Source organism: Hydractinia symbiolongicarpus, chromosome 5 (genome assembly GCF_029227915.1).
Source record: "Hydractinia symbiolongicarpus strain clone_291-10 chromosome 5, HSymV2.1, whole genome shotgun sequence".
NCBI lineage: Eukaryota > Metazoa > Cnidaria > Hydrozoa > Anthoathecata > Hydractiniidae > Hydractinia > Hydractinia symbiolongicarpus.
In genome coordinates this window covers 13,638,372-13,657,820 of record NC_079879.1, presented here as the reverse complement: position 1 = coordinate 13,657,820, position 19,449 = coordinate 13,638,372, and the positions used below count along the sequence as shown (strand labels likewise).

Below are 19,449 nucleotides of genomic sequence, written 5' to 3'. Positions count from 1 at the left end.
TGTGATTCTCGGCAAATTAATTTATAAAATTATAGCAGGTAAGTGTATTAGCTGATCTATTACGTTGTTACCCTTTATGTATGGTGTGTTTTCTGACTACGTTTCTATGAAAATTTATCTGGAAATAAAGCTATTATTTTCCCTCTATAATCTGTCAACGAGCATTTTAAAGATGCGAATGAGCAAGAAATGCGACACGTAATTGGGACCAAGCTGCCAAACTCTCCCAGTTAGAGGATCAGAGACATAAGGGGTACATTAAATGTATAAACAAAGGAAAAGCCCTTTCGACTTTACTCATTCATGAATGGCATTTATACATTTAATATTTTTCTCTTTTGTTTCTTCTGAACTGACTTCTTTATTATTTGAAATATTTATTTCGTTTATTTTGACCTTGCAAGCGTTACAACGAATTTCAACTACTAGCAATTTTCACAGAAGTTTTAAAGTGATTCTTTTCTGTGGCCTAAGTTTAATATGCTTAAGATTTTTTCGATTAGAGTTCCAATTTATGCTTAAAGAGCATGCTTTATTTAAAAACTGACGTAGAAGTTAGTGTACATCTCTACACATGAATAAGTTCATAGGTAGAATTCGTAATACAGAATATTTTAATAATTAGAATTTGTAAAAATGAATATGAATGATTTAATTGCATAGTGTTTACTGTAATTCTAAAATATATTTATTTTTTAAAGTGTCAATACGAATTTGATATAAAAAGTTCAAAATATTTTAATCGCAAAATATTTGTCGTCTTTGGTATCGTTATTTCTGCAATTTATTAAAAATGTCTGTTTCAACGTCAACGTACAAAAACGTCTTAAATCTATATTATAATGCCCGTATGCGTCTGTCCGTCCGTCTGTCTGTCACGCAAAATGGTAGCTTAGCTGCGACGAGCGAACCCATGGATTTTTCCATGGGCTAACGACTAATTTATTTATAAAATGCCTATTTTTTCTAAAGTTAAATAAAAAAACAATAAACACCAAGGAAGACGTCTTATAGATAAATAAAAGATGTCTTTCTAAAGATTAATTTTAAAAGTTGCATTAAAAATACATTTTAGTCGCTGCTACATCTGTAAAAGGTCTAAAAGACGTCTTTAAAAAGATGTCTAAAAGAGATCTTTTGAAATGCATCTTTAAAAAGACCTCTTTTAGACGCCTAAAAAGATGCATTATAGACAGACAAATCAGCGCCAAAAATGACGTCTTTTAGAAATCCGGAAGATGTCTAAAAGACGTCTTTTAGAGCTCTCTATGTCGGCTGGGTTGACTGCAACAATATTCTTGAGCAACAATTATTTTGCTAAAATAATGCAGTTACCTAGCTAGGTAGCTGCATCTTTTATTATTTCCTGAAAACCTTTTTGATTTCCGCCGGCGAAGGCGGAATCTTTAATATCGCCTGGGAAGATAGAGAGAGAGATAGAGAGATAAATAGATAGAGACAGCCCAGAGCCTGGACGCCTCAAACTTATCCAGGCTAAAGCTTAAATCCTCGTTTTGACAGATTTTTTTCTGAGAACGAGGCTAAATTGAGTTTTAAGCCAATATGAATCCTGACAGTGCAACAAATTGTTTTATTATCCAATGAACATTACTTTATTTTAAAGTTTATAATCGAAAGTTAAAGCTCGTGCAGTGTAGCATAATGAAGATCGCCTTATAATGCGCCATCTTTGATGTTATTAACGTAATTTCCCTCTGTACAATTTTGCAATCACGTAGACTAAAGCTAATTATTCATGGATTTTAATTTAGAGGAATTGTTGAGGCTGAATATTTTTGGTGAAACATTTATAGCTATAAAATCGTGACAATGTGTCATAAAAGAAAAAAATAAGAATATGTAGTCTGAAAATAAACTTTCCTAACTGATTATGTAAAAAAAAAAAAATGTTGTCACCTTTAAAGATATTTTCCTAGCTGTTTTTCAGAGAAAAAGAAAAAATAAATTAATTTTCAGCCTTGCCGTTGTTCTTATTTTGTTTTTATTGTTCATCAATTTTCAGGATTATTATTTTTCTTTTAAAATTGTTCCTATAGAGAAATGAATTTTATGTAAGTTAAGTTAGCTATGATTTACAGTTACAATAATAATCAAAAATTGAATTTTAAAATTTTAGAATATACAATGATTTTGTTCCCCCATAATACTCAGTCCTCTTCAAAGTTCAGTACTTTTTCAGATTATTGCTAATGGCAGAAATCTTTACGCCGCAGGGCTTCTTGTCTGAACATAAAATGGCTGAGCGATTGTTTTTAGCTGGACGAGTAACAACAGGCTGTTTCCTTTGTTTTTAATTATTTAAACCAAAGTTGCAATAAATTTTTTCTGAAAAAGGGTATTACGCCTAACCCCTCAGCACTGTAGCAATGGACAGTTTCTTGTGTTTTTATTTAAACAGAGTCTTCGAGAAAGTTTTTTTTAAAAGCGCATTATCCCTATGCGCTGTGCAACAAGGTTTAACTGTACTAAGCGCTCAGCCCAGTGTCACAATTAATTTCACAAGAACTTATTCCGCAAAATAAAATAATATTGACCGATTGTTTTTGCTATGACAGGGTAACAACGGTTTGTAAGCTTAATATTTATTTCCGCTATCGTTGCAGGGAATTAATTTTTTGAAAAATATGTAACAGCCGCAACACTATAATGGTGTATGCGTTTTACTTGATTTACGACATACTGTATACCTGTACTGTGGCACAGTTTATGGCTCTTATTAAGCGCTCCCTAGAGTGTTCAACGTTGGGTCTCTTTAATAATAGCCGTCGTTTGTCTGTGTGTCCGCGAAAGCGGCGTCCTGTAACGGAAACACGAAATTTTTAAAATGCCCACGAGTATCAAATCCGATATATTTTATCCACTTTGTTGCGACGGGTAAATTTAAAGGATGAGCGAACGCGACGGGCGACCCCGTGGATTTTTCCACGGGTTAACGACTTCTATATTATAATACCTGTGTGCGTCTGTCTGTCACGCAAAATGGTAACCACAGTAGCGAGACACATAAAATGCGGTTAATAAAGGACGGGTGAAGCCGTGGATTTATCCGCGGGTTACCTACTATTTAAATTTAATAAGGATCTTAAAAAAAAGCGTGTAAAAATAAAAAAATTATTTTTTACTACATTTTGTTTAACTCACTTAGGTTGTGTAAAATCCATAATGGCTGCAACAACTGTAGAACGATTTTTTCGTTCGATACCGCTCTCCACCTTCGAATTTCAATTTATTATACCCTTGGAATTATGATTTTAGGTAAATACGCCGGTGCGTCGTTCGATCTTTTCAACTCACTTTCTGAAAGTATCAACACTCTATGGAATTCAAATTCTTCCAAAAATAGTGACGTCATATTATCAAACGCAAGAAAGAGTTTTATGTTTTTCACAAAGCTCTCAAAAGATCCTCCTTCACCGCTCAAACTTTCAGCCACCATGCCTAGTAACAAGGAAGTTTTACTTAACGACAAGGTGACATATCCATTGAAATATTCAGAAGACTACGATCCATCCATTGAAATAATTGCAAGAAGTATGATACTATTTTTAAAACGCTAGTGATATATCCATGCTTCTTTCTTTGTAACATCGGCTTTGCGTGAAGTATAATATACTTTTACACCCTTTTCTCCAGCTTCTAATAAGCAATTTTTGTACGCAAGGGCGTTCGACTGTCACTACGCCTGCGTAAGATATAATTATTTTGTAAGTTAAGGAGAAAAACCCTTCTGTTTGCGTAAATGAGTGACGTAACAAATGCTATCGCAACTTTTGTTTTTAAAAATCCTTTAAGGAGGCCATGTTATTACTGTTTTTGTACATTTAAAATCAAATTGTACCACTTATCATTCTTCTTATTTTATATTAACTTATTTTTGCACTATGCTTTAGGAGCAAACCATCACAAAAGTCTAATCGCAGCCATTGATTTCAAGAACTCCGACAAAGAAGCAGTTGTGTTACGTAGGATGGTGAATGGAGAGAGCGAAGACGACCTTTCACGTATAGTGATTGATGCTGGAGAGAAGAGAAGGCTTTATCTGATGTTTTCTGATGAAGCAGCAACCATTCATCTTGAAGCAACTAGGAAATCTGATAACAAAACGCTAGCCATAAACAACCAGCGTGTATTAAAGCTCACTCCAGACGATGCTGAAAATGAAATCAAAGCTGAAATAAAAGAATATAGTAAGAGGGATATATTTTGGGGGTTAATAGCAGGGCTCGAAGCACACCTTGATAACAATTATTTTTATTTGAACTTCTCATGGAATGCCTTAATAACTAAAGAAAAGTAGATTTATAGCTGACTCAGGAAAACACTTCTTCGTGTTGTTTATTTTATTATTAAAGCTTTTTTCGTTCGTCTTTTGTCAATTTTTTGTTTATATTTAATTTTCTTCCAGATTACCTTTCAGGACGTACTTAGCGATTGTGTATCGCGTATTCTTTTTATGGTGTGTTATTATATAGTGCTATAACTAGGAAGATGAGAATGATCTATTTCTATCCTCCTAGAGGTTATAATAATAATAGAATAACACTCTTTAAAATAAACAATTTGGAAATAACAATATTTTTTTGAAAAACTTATTTGTTCTCCATAAACCTTATTAATGAGATACCTCTGCATAAGAAATCTTCTCTAGAGCTCTTTTTTTTTGTAGAAGAAAAAGGAGTTACTACTTATTTCTATGAAGTTGACACTAGCAACCTCCATTTTGAAGATGTGACTGTTGATTGGAACGAAGATGGTAACATCCGAAACTCAGAAGTACCCTCTGGCGACCGCACCCTGCTAACGGGTCGTGTTACAACTGCACAAAAGCCCGAGATAGTAATTTTTTCAGCCAGAGTGTCATCAGATAACAGTCCTCTCAATTTGAATGGTCGAGAGCAGTTTACACTGCTTCCAAGTCTCACTAATAAGCGGGTGTTTATCATGATAAATGACAAAGGTTAGTTTTTAATATATTTCTGACAAATATTTGATGTATGGACTGGATGGCGGTGTTAATGTGATGTTTGGACTGGATAGCGGTCTTATTGCAATGATTGGACTGGATAGTGGCCTTATTGCAATGTTTTGCAATGAGGCCGCTATCTTACATATTTATTTTAGACCCAACAGGTGCAGTTTTTCAGCAGTATCATGTTATTTTGGATATGGTGAACAATCTAGAGAAAGACGTGGATTTCTTTTGGCAGTGGAATGAGAGCGGTTATCTGACACATATCAAACCTAAACAAAAGAAAATCTTTCACCTCTACATACCTTCAGGTGTGTCACCAAATGCATTGACATTTAAAGGACATACATTCGTTGACCAAATTCCAGTAAAATTGAATTCTAAAGATGCTTTGCAAGTTAAACCCAGTCTCAAAGAGAAATATACTCGCGTGTACGTGGACGGAGAAGGTTAGTTTTTAAAATCATGTTCTGCAATTTATTCACGTGTCGGTATCATTCTCTGTTAACTGTTTTTTTTTACATTTTTTGATCATAGATTCTGATTTCAATTTCTACCATGTTAATGTTTTCTTTGTAAACCACTATCCATTTACTGTAAACATTGAGTGGTATGCTGACGACGTCCCAAGACGTGTTACCATCAAACCAGAAGATAGCGCCATGATAAAAGATTCATTCAGAGCAAGTAGTAGCGAAATTAATCTGGTAGCTTTCGAAGCTTGGGATGTAGCGAATCATAACAACGTGTTTATGAACAGAAGAAAACTTTTCAAATATCACCCAACGTTGGATCCAACAATCAAGGAAACTGTCTTTCTTTCTCCTGGTATGTACCTATACAGCACATTTGTGTTCCTTTATTTGTCGTTATTGTTGTCCTCGTTGGCTGTGGTCGTCGTTGTTCTTTTTGTTGTTGTGTTTGTTGTTGTTGTTGTTGTTGTTGTTGCTGTTGCTGTTAGTGTTTGTGTTGTTGGTTTCGTTGCTCTTTTTTTTAGAGTTTATTTTTTATCGTTTATAATATTTATTTATAGATAAAAGCACTATCATTTTTAAAACTTATATCACCAATCTGAATCCGAATGATATAGAGTTGCGTTTCAATTTCTATAAACAGTCCACTGACAAAAAACCTACATCGATTAACAAGATGTTGATTGCTAGAGGAGCGAAGAGCCAGCTACAAGCTAAACAGTATCATAAAACTCCTGCTCGCTTAACTGTCACCGCGTATAATAAAGAGACTGGTGAGCAGGTTTACGTCAATGATGAATATTCAGTGAAATTGAGACCTATAAATGAAGAAGATTCCGTTGAGAAGGTTATCATAGGGGGAGCAATAAAAAAGAAAAAGTTTTACTTCAAAGTTGTTGTCGCCAATTTATTGCCCAAAGTTGTGGCCTTAAATTGGACTATAAAAGGGAAAAACGAACAGAAATACATCCCTCCTTATTATTTTTACTACATTATCATCGGAGACGTAAAAGCCTTTGTTCAACCTCCTGCGATCAAGTTTAATTCATATGCTATTCCAGGATACCAAAAGTTGTTTACAAACGATAAAACGTTTTTGGAAATAACACCGGTATCAAAAAAAGAACTAAGACTTACTTCTGTATTTATTTCGTCGTATGTGACCCAACGTACCTTTTTGTTACACCTAAAAAATCCAACCACCAAAGACATTCATATTTCGTGGAAGACAAAAGCATTTCAAGGCAGTAGTGTTGTACCAAAACAAGCAACTCGTTATCCCGTTGAAATCACAACAAATGGTGGTTATAGGAACCAAAAAGTGGTGGTGAAAGCGAAGCCAAATCAAGATGGTGATATAGTTTTAAACTCAAATAAACAGTTCATAACACGTCTACCTTACAATAAAATAATCACACTGGATGTCCTCTATAAAAACATCTTTATCAATAACACTCTGTCCTCTGATGTTGTTGTTTCGGGTCTGGCCGGCATGCAACATTCAGTATCCGCGCTCTCCACAATTAAATTACGTATTCCTAGTAAGGATATACCAGTTAATAGCTTGCTACTTACAGCAAAAATGAAGGAGAGCGACAAACAAGTCCCCATCAATGGTCAAACTGCTTATAATATTACAATGGATGATATAACGACATCTTTAACACTCGGCGGAGTCCCAGAAAACTCGAAAAAATATTTCATTCGACTTTGGATAAGCAACAATAATACTGACGCAGTAAAATTAGTTTGGATGAACGAGACCAACCAGCCCTTTCCACTACCTGGTAATTTCAATGGGGAAGTGCTATTTTCGTTTGGTGACGACACACCGGTCTTTGTATCAGCTATCGACGCAGTTACTAAAAAGCCAGTGTATGTGAACCAGCGAGACGAATTAAAATTTGTGCCATTGAGAACAAACAAATACGCCACATCTGTTGTTGTGAATGATGAAATATACAAGTATGATTATTTCTACCGTTTGTCAGTGAATAACAAAGGAGACAAATCCGTTCGTATAGTACTGCGAAATGGAGTAGAGAAAAGAGAAGCTGTTGTGCCAGGAAACCGTAAACAATACTTCATCAATACACCTTTAACTAATCTGAAATTGGGAATCAAACAGAAAATGTATGTTTATGCATTTAACGATAAGAGTAACGCACCTCTGTACATCAATAACACTGACGCAGTCCGTATATATCCAACGCTCAATGAAGAAGATGCTACCGTTGTATCTGTAGATAATCGTAAACTTCCACTGGAGTTGTATTATTATACACTGGAAGTCATAGTCCCTGAAAACGTTAATGTTATTTTGAGGTATAACTTGACAGACGAAAGCAAAATGTCTCGTATCCCGAAGAGCTCAAAATATATTGTCAGGATTCCTCGTAGAAGTTTTAAGAAACCGTCAAATGTCGAATTTATTGCCGTCAATGAAGAAAGCGGGAAGAGAATGACGATAAATGGTGACGTCGTTGGTACGATGCTGGCGTCCAAGAGTCGAGATGAAAAACAGATCGTAAAGATCACACCATGGACAATGATCGAATCTAATGGAAACATGTCTGCGAATGTTTACTATTTCACGGTCACTGTTACTAATCCCAACTCTGATGACGTCACAATCATGTTATCCCATAGCAACCAAACACAACTTGTGCCGGCAAACTCGACAGATGTTCGATTTGTGTTCAACATTTCAAGTCATGCTGCTCCTAAAATCGTGAAACTGACTGCTGCCGTGAAGAATACACCTGTCAGTATTAATGCTAGCGAGTATGTGTTACTGAAGCAGAATGGTGATAATGTCTTTAAACTTGACGTATTAACACTTCCGACGTCGTATCAAGTTAAGATATACGTCAGTAACTCATTACCGATAAAATGTATTCTTAGATGGAAAACACGCTCAGGTAAAAAAGAAAGAAGTATATCATCAAACATAGTTAACCAACCAGTTGTACTTACATTGAGAGGATCGAAATCAGTGGCATTGAGAGTTACAAATGTGGAAGGTCGACCTTTGTCTTTAAATCGTACAGAATCGATAAGTATTGATCCGCCACGTGATCGAATAGTGTACGTAGTTATAGGCTCAACAAAATATTTCTATGCGTTAAATGTAGAAAATTCAGAGATGTTCGATGTTGTTGTTAAATGGGATGAACAAGGAAAAAAGCAGTCTTTGTTGGTAAAAGGTTTGCAATCAAAACGAATTATAATCAAAAATTTCGACTCGAAACAACCGTTAGAACCGGTTCGATTTTCTGCTGCACGATATTGGCGTGAACGGGCGCTATTGATGCATAATAATAAAACATTTACCGTGTACCCTGTGCGCGATAAACGCAAGGTTACAGGTGTTATCATCTCTTCCAAACCAAAAGATTTGAAAAAAATTAGTTTTATCGCGTTGGCTGTCACGAATTTAGTGAAAAAAAGCGTTCTACTTGCTTGGAAAGCGAACAACGCGTCTGAAAATAACGAACTTATCGAGGCTGGTGCTAGTGGCTACACGTTAACCATCCCATTCGAGTACAGTCGGAAAACGTTTCTTGTGAAGTTTACCGCACGCATTGATGGCGAATCGAAGAGAATAAATATTAATATGCAAAGGAGTGTTTTTCTTCGTCCGAAGAAAGCGAAGAAAACAGTGAATATCATTCTTACTGACAAAGGTACGTAATGTGTATGAAAAAAGAGATTTAAAGTTGTGTGTCTTGTATGTTCTTGTTTCTTTAAGTTGTGTAGAGTCGTCAATTTAGTACGGTATTTACTCTTGCATCATATACACACGTTAAAACGATCTTTGCTTTACTAGCAATGATAAATGGATTTAATGAACGTTATTCTAGCCCGTGGAAAATTCCACGGACATTTGCCCTAGCTACTCGCAGATAGTATTTTTGGCTCACCGACGGAAAGTCGAGTTTTATAATATAAACCAGCTGCTAACCCGTAAAATAATGCGTAAATATTTGTTGCACTACTTTGAAATCGTGCAGAAAAGGACAAATCACGCGTATTATGAATGTACAACAAGTCGTCACCCTATGGAAACATCCACAGGTTAACCCGTCGTATGTTTGTCGGGCATCCCGTCGTATGTTTGCCGGGCATCCCGTCGTTTGTTTGTCGGGCATCCCGTTGTATGTTTGTCGGGCATCGATATTTTATACATCCCTTAGCACGGTGTAGCGGTTCGGCTACCATTTTGAAGACACAGAATACGGCTATTATTAAAGAGACCAATAGAGATCCACCGGGTCATTCTTCCTAAAAGTTCAGCAACGAAGTGGATAAAAGTATATCGCATATAATATTTCGTGTTTCCATAGCACAACATTTTTTATTGTGCACGAACAGATATAGGTTATTATGAATATGGAGACAAAATCACATAAGATATAAATACAAAATCGTACCTTTGTTTAAGGTTGGTAATTATACTGTATTTTGAAAGAAAAGTAGGTATTTTATAAAACCATATTTTTTATTCAAAAAGTATATATTTATTATATTCAGATTCGCTTCACGTTCCTTACTACGTTCATGTGGAACTTCAAAACCATCATTATAATCCAATCATAGTGGAGTACAGACAAGCAGGTATTAAAGACCCACAAGCTTTAGAGATGAGAGCGAGTTATCATAAGTGGTTCAACTTGGTCTTGCTGAAACCATTAAACTATCCAATGTCGATCGAGTTTAAAGCATACGATGCTGCGTACCACACAAGGTTAAACATAAACCATCAAATATCAGTACTCTATCAACCGCGATACAAACGGGACTCTTTATCACTCAGTGTTGGCGACACGGGTAAAATGTTTTAATTTCTTCCTTTTTTTAACTTTATTTATTGAATTGCTCCAACGATCGCTTTATTTATTCTGCTGGCTATTTTTTCATTCGCGCATTCCAGAAATACCTGGCGATCTATGAAATCATAATGCGGATGTTTAGAACACAATTCGTACCCAATTAAATTCGATAAAATGCATAATAGCATAGCGTGCATGCGGATTCGATCCATTAAAATCAATCTTTCCATGGACTTTACTTAATTTTGATATATATTTTATTTTGCAGTACCATATCCTAAACCGAAAAACAGACAACATCCAGGTAAGTTTATTTTGTTTTTTGTTTACTTTTTCAAAAAAAATCAATGTTTGTCTCACTGTTTTAAAAAACCTTTATCTTTCTAGTGTCCATAAATGGTCGCCAATATTTTTTCGGCATCCACGTCTCAAATAAAGGAAATAAGGACGTCACTCTTCATTGGAGAGAGAACGACAAAAAAAAGAAATTAACGGTTCCTGCCAATTCATTTCGTGAGTACACATCGTTGATACGAGGTAAAGAGCGACCGCCCTGGGTTGCCATACGAGCGAATGACGGCGTGAAAGTGAACGGCAAACCTACCTACTTTGCGCGGACCAGTATCAAGAAGAAGTTAAGTTTCCTACATGTAAATAGAGAAGGTTTGTAAGGATTATCTTTTTGTTTAAAATAATTTTTTAATAAATTTTAAAATTATTAACTATTTAATAATTGTACAGTTAATAGCAGACATGTTATATACCGGACGTCTGTACATGGATTGACTTAAAGCTCATACGAAACACTGTACATAGCGGACACTTCGGTTTACCGTTAGGGTTGACTATGTAATTCACTGTAAAAGTAATTTCTATGTTGTTTTGCCTAGAGAAACACGAGAAGGAGGATCGTTATTTTTACTATGCATTAAAAGTTGATAATATGGCGTCACACGATGTTGACCTGAAGTGGAAGGAGAAAAACTTGGACAAAATAATGACAGTAAAATCATTGGAAACTAAATCTTACCATGCAGTCATGCGTTCGAAAGAGACACCCAATCCTATCACAGTGCGTGCATACGAGTCTGGTACTGTTCGCAGTGTATTGCTCAATCACGAAAACGACATCAAGGTTCAACCATCCACAGGGAATAAACAAACCTATCTGCGAGTTGAAGCAAACGGTGAGATTCTTAAATATGATTTTTGTAATATTGTATGTAAGTGGTTACGTGAATTTGTGTCTCCTGTTTAGACGAATCGTTGAGATTAAAAACATATTTCCTGGGTTTCGATGTAAAGAACTTGCGAAATGAACCCGTCACCTTAAAGTGGAACGAAGGTGGCGAGAAGAAATCTTTGTCAGTAAATTCTCACGGTAGCCGACATTATGATACTTCATTTATTAATTCCGTTCAACCGAAGAATTTAGAAGTTACTGCATACAAGGCAAAAACGGGTGAGAAAGTGCAAATTTATGGCAAGGACTCTATAATGTTAACACCAACACGCGAAAAAGGAAGATATGTGATTGTGGTAGGAAAACCAGGTGAGTGAGAGTTCGAAGAAAACAATGCCTGGTCACATGCACAGGATGTTGAAGCACATTTTGGAAGGAAAACTTTTATTTTAATCATTATTTAGATGTGTCTGAAAAACCGAATGATTACAAGTTGACTGTTCAACTCTACAACAGAGATCAAGATCCAATTATAGCGAAGTGGAGAGTGAATAGTACAGACTATGAAACGAAAATACCAGCAGGAAGAGTTGCAAAGAGAACTGTAATTATCAGAAGCACCTCTCAACCTCCGCCTGTCATGTTTACAGCAGTCGACGAAAAAACTGGCGCGCCTGGTACGATCAATGGTAAAAAAACGTTTGCTATCCAACCACGTTTGAATGGATACTTTTCACATGTCTATGTTACCCTAAATGGTAAGTTTTAACCTGTTCTTGGTTGTGTTCTGATAACTTGTGACATTGGTCACGAAAAGTCACAAACCTTTGGGAATATAATGAATACATAGTTTTTCTACTATTTTCTAACCGTTTTTTTTTAGGTATTTTCAAACCAGGAAATTTGGCTAGAAGTAAGTTTCATTGTTACTATGTCATTCCTTGCTTGACTTGTATGTAAACGAGCTAATAACGCCATCGAACAAATAACTGTAAAGGTTTCCCTCCCTCGCCAAATGGACTTTTTCCATGGCCCATTCTATTATCATCTCTTTTAAACGTTTCTTTATAGTTAAAGGGGATGTACTAAACTTCAAGAAAAGCCTTAAACGATCTATATATGTCTTCAAGCAGTTTTTTAATTTTTTTCCTTGATACAAAAATAAGTAGTTTTATCCATGTATGTGATCTACCTGTTTATTTTGTTTGTGCATCGCTAAATCACTCTGTGCTAAGGAACACACGAAATATGTAGACAGCCAAAGGTAACCTTATTTTTCACCTTCAGTTTTTATATAAAACAGGTGTGTATTTTACAGTTCTTGTTTCTTTAGATCACCCACAATGCAAAAAGAAATTAGATATTGTATTTCTTCTGGACAGTTCTGGCACTATGAAAGGAGCTTACCCATACGCCAAACAATTTATCGCGTTATTCAGCGAATACTTCAACTTATCACCTAACACTGCTCGTATCGGGGTGATTACTTTCAGTGAGAAAGCAAAGATTACCATCCCCTTGAACAGACATCAAGATTATGCTTCGTTCCTACAAGATGTGGAGAAGCTGCCGTATCGTGGTTACACAACAAGAATCGATCTTGCTTTCACTCTGGCAAATACACTGCTTTCCAATGCTCAACATGGTGGTCGTGACGGGGCCGAAAAATTAGTCATTGTTCTCACAGACGGCCGGCAGAACTCCCGTGGTGACGGTACTACATCGTTGAAAAAAGCGTACGATACGTCGCAGACGTTACTACAAAAGAACGTTACTATAGCAGCGATAGGCTTGTTTGGAACACACTCAACTGATGTCGCTATATTGAATTACCTCACCAGAAACGAAGAGCATGTGTATTTAGTGGAACATTCTCCTGATTTAATTTCAAGACCTTTCTTAGACGGCATGATGTATAACTATTGTAAACAGGCAAAATAGGAGAGACATTTAAAAGACATTTACAAATTACAATTTTTACTGTGTAATAGCTAGCTATATTGCATGTTGAGGACAGTTTTCCACTGGATTCAATTAAATTAGCGACTTAGTGTATAAATATGGATTGCCGAAAAATGATTTTAATTTTAGTGGCTTTTACCCAACAATCAGAAGATGTATATTGTTGCATAACAATCAATTTGACATTACACCTTGTCATCAAATGTAGGTCAACATCTGATTATTTTAACTTCTATTAATGAGCGAATGAAGTGGTAAATTGGCTTTTAAACTGTAGACTATTTATTTTAAAATTTAACTAACTTAATGTCTGAAATACACATTTTTATTTGAAAACATTCAATGGCGTAATTCTTGCTTTGTAATATTTTAGTTGCTTTCATGCATGCCTGACAAATTTTCGTCGGTATAGCATCACGTGACAATGTTTTCTACTTCTAAGAAGTAAAAAGTCATATCTTCCCTCCAATTTTCGTGAAGAATTAATTTTACCAAAGTTGTTAAAATATTTTTATATTCCGTTTTTTCTTTAATTTTTTTGGCAGAATATCAAGCGCTCTGCATAAAAGGAATTTCACTGTTATTTCACACGTGACACGATAAAAGATCTGATTCATCGTTGTCATCATTTTTGGCTTAACGAATGTTTTCAATGCTAGCATGGTTGGATAGGGTATATTAATGACCTTTTTTCAATCTGATCTGAGTAAGTAAATAACGATAAGTTTTAACATCCTGAGAAAGTCGATAATAACGTTTGACTCTTCTAGAAACACGTGTAACATTGCTCTAACTTGCTTGTCTACCACACAAGCCAATTGGCAGCCAATAGATGGATCTAATTAGGCCAACAACACTACATTTAAAGTGCGCCGGAGTGGGGACACGAACCTGCAACTTTATGATTACAAGTTCATAGCACTACACCATTACTACACCATCACCTCTAGACTGTGTTATTTCTATACTCAATTCCATCTGTGGAGCTTGCCTTTATAACCTCCTACTTATTTTCTCTCATGTTTCTACAAATTATTATTCCTATTTTTCTAAGTAGCCTAATCAACTCAATCTTTTTTCTTCTTATCTGAATAACATCCCTAAAGGGAAAAGTCCACTTTAATCTTTTAGCACCCACGTCGGTTCAAGGCTCTCAACATTGCGCAATATTTAAGAATCTTTCTGCACGCGCTAATTGTTTGAAAGTCAAAATCATTTTGACGCTGTAAGCGCTGCAGTGAAGAATGACGTAATTTCATGATTTTGACCAATGAATTTGCTTAAATCGCCTCCATTTTGTGCGCACAATTCTATTTCTAGTGGACATTGTGCCTCTTCGACGCTTAATCGCGCAGCGCTTAGTACGTCGTGCTTTGCGAACAAAGTGGACTTTCGCCATAATGCTACAAATGCTCTAACTGTAAGCAATGTCTAGCTTTCTTCTTAACTCACAGAACTCAAGCATAGTAGCTCTCGCATCGTATTTTGTCGCGCATGATATATAATCCAATGTAACTAGTTTGCAAAAACACCAATTGTTTAACTTTTGATCCTCCTTTGCTTGGTGTTTTACGAGTAACACCAATTGTATCTTTTCTGACACGGGGACGCCGATTCCATGTTCGTCTCGCCCCCGGTTAGAGAAAAGAGACAAAGGGCGCTAGGAAAGAGATTGGAGTAACACTAACAAAAAATGCTATAATTATAAGAACACTAAAATTAAACACATTTTCCGAAACGAAAAAACACAAGAAAATATTTTATGTAAGTTCGACTTTTTTAACGCGTAACTGATACTTTCCTTCATGAAATTTGTTTACAACGTTCGCTTTACTAACAATTATCAATGAATTGAAAAACGGCCTTAAGAGGACAATTTTAGCAACATTTCCTCCATTTTCAAGTTATTCTAATAAGTGAGGTTTAGTTGCTTATTGTTTAATCCATTCGGGTAATCCATTTTGAGTGACATTCACTCTTCATTTATCACTTCTTTTACCAGGATGCTGTCTTGTTTTTCCTATCTTTTCTTATTCGTGACTTGTTTTGTTGCTTTGCATAATCCTCTTTCGTCACATTCTCGTCTCTTCCATAGAGCCTATTTTTTACAGGGTGGCAGTAAAGACTTCAGAAAGACGAACTGCTTTGAAACCGAAGTTGTTTCAGTTTTCGTTCTTTCCAATTGTTCAAATTTCTGTTTGAGCTATTTCTTACCTTTACATCGCTCACTGTTTGCTATTCTTTTCCACAACACCAGCCGTGATTTTCAGTGTTACGACGACGGCCCAATCTATTGCCCTCCCCAGCACAAATTTGTAAAGCTCCTTGTAAATGAATAAAAAATAAATGTAAAATTGAAAAAAAGCGTAGACCCTTTTTACTGAGTTGTGCCACGCGTCAACAAAAAGCAAAAATGTAAGTAAACAAGAGCCGTAGAAGCAGAATTTACTAACCAAGATTTCGAGCACCTTTCCGTTATGGGTGGTTGTTATAATACTGTTTTTATTTCTATAAACTTTCTTTTCTTTTCACCTTACCTACTTCCTTTAGTATTCAGTGAAAGCTGTCTAAAGCGGATATGGTCTGAATGGTGATTTAGACCATGTCCGCTATGTATCCGCTATCTATGTATGTAACGACGGATACTAGTATTTTACACCGATGATCGATGTCAGATCAAAAGTCTGATGAAGAAACTTTTTCAAACCTCGTTCCCAGGGCATTTTGCCTTGTTGATAGAGTCTCTAGCGGCGAAAAATTGTTGGCTAATCCGTAATAACGGCCAAGGGGCCAAAAGAGCCCGCGGACGAGGTTGACTTTTTTATTACATAAATACAAGACGTCAATTAAAAACTTTTGGCGTTTTTCAGTTCAGGGGTTAGCTGATTGCCCTGCGAGCTTGTAAATAGCATTCTGCAAATTATAACTCAAAATCATAACAAAAATGTCAGCAACAACGCGCGCACATTGGAAAGAATATTGTCAAATTTGGCAATGAATAATCAGGTAAAATTCTGGTATTTTGAACTTTACTTTATACATATTTTTTTCTTGGTATTTTATCGTCTTTAAATCTCAAACTCCCATTCTCAGTGCAGATAATAATAAAGTAATTCGTATCATCACATGAAGCGGAGAGAGGTAGCTAAAATGCTTTTATATTTGTGCATAATTTTTTATGTCTGACCCAATATTTCATGTAATGATCAATCTGCTTAACATATTTGAGAATATTAACATCCACACAACGTCCTGTAAAGTCATCTCTAGCTCAAAAAAACTCTTTCCTGTAATTTATGGAACACTTGGCTGGCTGTTATTTTAACAGGCTATTGCCAGCAGAAACGTTATTGTTTTGGTTTGGTATAGCTAGCTATATTCTTTAATCATGTTATAAAACCACAAAAATATAGAATGTGGACAGTTGGGAATGACTAGACCTCTCTGGCAGACGCATCGTCACAAAGTGTCTTCATGCGCACCTTCAATGGGCTTATTTAGGAAAAATTGAGCTATATACAAGCAAATACACTTTTATTAACATATAAATATGCTACATCTTTAATTGATAATATCATGGTTTTTTTAATAATAAGCCGCATACGCCGTAAAAAGTGCGGGCGTTTTCGGATGAGTTCGGCGTTTTTAAAAAAATTCAGGTATTTGCCCGAAAAACCGGCATAGTCCCGAACAATGCCAGAAAAAAAAAGATTCACCATAAATGACTCTCGAAGAATTATTTAAAAAAGTATAAAAATGAAAATGAACTAACTATATGGTAGCTAAGTTCTTAAAAGAACTGTTTTTTATGGTTTTTGATAAAATTTACTTGATAAATAACTTATATATAAACTTTATTACCTCCTTTCTCTTCAAGCGCGTTCTTTCAACTGTCGTCCGCCATGTTTATGTTACAAGGTGTTGCATTTCAGGAATGTTCCGGGCGTTTTCGCGAAAGTGCGGGCGGTTTGGGCGGACAACCATCAATTTAATTCAAAAAGTTGCCCGAACTCGCCCTTATGTATGCGGGCGTTTGCGGCTTATAGGCACCCTCTTTGCTAACCCAGATTATAGCAGTTCAGGAGTTGACCCTAACCCTAACCACTACCCATCTGGAAAACGGTTTCCCATGGGAAATCGTTACCCTAAACAGGCCAGAAATATGGAAATGGTTTCCCATTGGGGAAACCACCAAAATAAAAAGGAATCTGCGCACGAGCTGGTTAAGAAGCGCACTAAAAATTTTTAACTAATAGAAAGGGAATATTTTCCCACAAATTTCTACCGATGGAAAAAAATTATCGTAGCCTCTTTCCGCAATTCCGTAAAATGGTTCTGAGAATGGGTAACAGTTTCCCAAAAGGGAAACCCAAATTAAAATCAAAAAAATTAGTTTAGGAAACAGTTTCCTATATGGGAAACCATTTCCCTATTTGACATGGGAATTTCCCTATAAAACATGGGAAACTGTTTCCCTTATAGTATCATCTCCCGAACTGTATAGTTAGCATCTTAAAAAAACTATGCTTGTTTAGATGCAAAACAGTGCAGGATCTTTCCCCGATCGGGTGAGTGTCCCCCGATTGAGTTAACCACTCGATCGAGTGAGTCGGCACTGGTGGCAATTTTTCATGACCACTCGATTGAGTGAGTCATAACTGGCGGTAAATTTTTAGCTAGCTAAATACATAAACAAACCGAAGGTGCTTGGGAGAGACTTAGTTTTTGCCTAGCATCTAGTCAGCTTAAGCTCTAGAGACAGCTAACTAGCTACATTAAAGATATCAATATTTCTCTACTATACTTTGTGTCAGATATGATAAAAAATATGCACATTTTTCTTTATATAGCTTGCTATACTGGCTTCTTACTAAAGTAATTCCAAGCACATGTCTATAAGACAACCAAAATGAGCTTCAGAGGCACAACATTTGCAACCTAGACTGAAAATATGCACCATGTAGTCAATCCAACTCAAGAAATCATCAATAGCATTGGAACGGCACGGTGAATTTTTTTTAATCGGTGAAACGGCACAAAATAAGTTTAAAACTTATGTAAACAGAAATTATATTGCACTTTTGGCCAGCGGCTTGCCCTTTAAAAAAGCAATTTTAAGCAAGAAAAATACTCACCTGATTCAGGTAAGTCTCTCCCGATCGGGTGGTTGCGCACTCACTCGATCGGGTGATTTACCCCAATTGAGGGACAGTCACTCGATCAGGGAATGATCATGTACTGCAAAAGGGATGAGTACTACAATCTTGGCATAATAATCATATTGTTATACCTACCTTTTTCCAACAGAAACCTTAGAATCTTTTTACACTATTTACCTTGTCTGATGTCAGTATATACAGGAAAGTATTGTTAACTTTCACTTTTGATCTATGAATAATTTTTATTGGAAAAAGAAAAAAGGCTTTGCATTTGAACAAACACGTTCTGTACAACAACAGTGGGTTATTCAATAAATTTTGCAAAAGCTCTGAATAAACATATTTGTTCATAACTTGGTATTTGTCATTGGTTTACGGACATGTTCAAAAAACATAGGCAAGGATGTGAACATTCAAAAAATGCCACATTTGATCTTTTAAGTATAACTTGAAATTATTTCCTTGATTTCCATGAAACTTTGTATAAAAAATGATAATCATGTAACAAATCTGATGCACTATTTTTTCTTCCAACCTACGCAAGGAATTTGACAAAAAAGTAACCTTGTTACTTAATTATAATATTAGCATATACATTTTATTTATTTATTTCAAAGTTCAAGAGTTATGACTTTCCTGAAAATTTGAGGATGTAAAACATACTAGAAATGGAAATAATGGTACTTTAATATCTTAAATTTATTGTTGTTGTTTTCCAGCCACCATATTTAACAATCTTGTTGATCTCTTATTCTTGTCTAATAAGCAGGCCATCGCAAAATGTTTGTGTGAAACCATAGGTAAACAAACGGCCTTAGCTTTAAATGAGCCCTGAGATGGAGTTCGATAA

General features: G+C 35.7%; 2 protein-coding genes across 2 annotated transcripts in view; both read left to right on the top strand.

The window, feature by feature from the left end:
* LOC130644912 (uncharacterized) overlaps window positions 1–13,778 on the top strand; it is a 49,389-nt gene extending 35,611 nt beyond the window's left edge. The window contains exons 55-68 of the mRNA XM_057450698.1: window positions 3,277–3,552; window positions 3,912–4,208; window positions 4,688–4,978; window positions 5,143–5,439; window positions 5,528–5,818; window positions 6,024–9,149; window positions 9,997–10,293; window positions 10,564–10,599; window positions 10,683–10,958; window positions 11,186–11,482; window positions 11,554–11,847; window positions 11,943–12,236; window positions 12,362–12,391; window positions 12,812–13,778. Of these exons, the coding sequence (XP_057306681.1) occupies window positions 3,277–3,552; window positions 3,912–4,208; window positions 4,688–4,978; window positions 5,143–5,439; window positions 5,528–5,818; window positions 6,024–9,149; window positions 9,997–10,293; window positions 10,564–10,599; window positions 10,683–10,958; window positions 11,186–11,482; window positions 11,554–11,847; window positions 11,943–12,236; window positions 12,362–12,391; window positions 12,812–13,419 (6,710 nt within the window). The 3' untranslated portion in view covers window positions 13,420–13,778. The remainder of the gene's footprint in view (window positions 1–3,276; window positions 3,553–3,911; window positions 4,209–4,687; window positions 4,979–5,142; window positions 5,440–5,527; window positions 5,819–6,023; window positions 9,150–9,996; window positions 10,294–10,563; window positions 10,600–10,682; window positions 10,959–11,185; window positions 11,483–11,553; window positions 11,848–11,942; window positions 12,237–12,361; window positions 12,392–12,811) is intronic.
* A 2,527-nt stretch (window positions 13,779–16,305) lies between these two features.
* LOC130644910 (exportin-7-like) overlaps window positions 16,306–19,449 on the top strand; it is a 28,532-nt gene continuing 25,388 nt past the window's right edge. Inside the window, exon 1 of the mRNA XM_057450696.1 lies at window positions 16,306–16,446. Coding sequence (XP_057306679.1) covers window positions 16,435–16,446 — 12 coding nt within the window. The 5' untranslated portion in view covers window positions 16,306–16,434. The remainder of the gene's footprint in view (window positions 16,447–19,449) is intronic.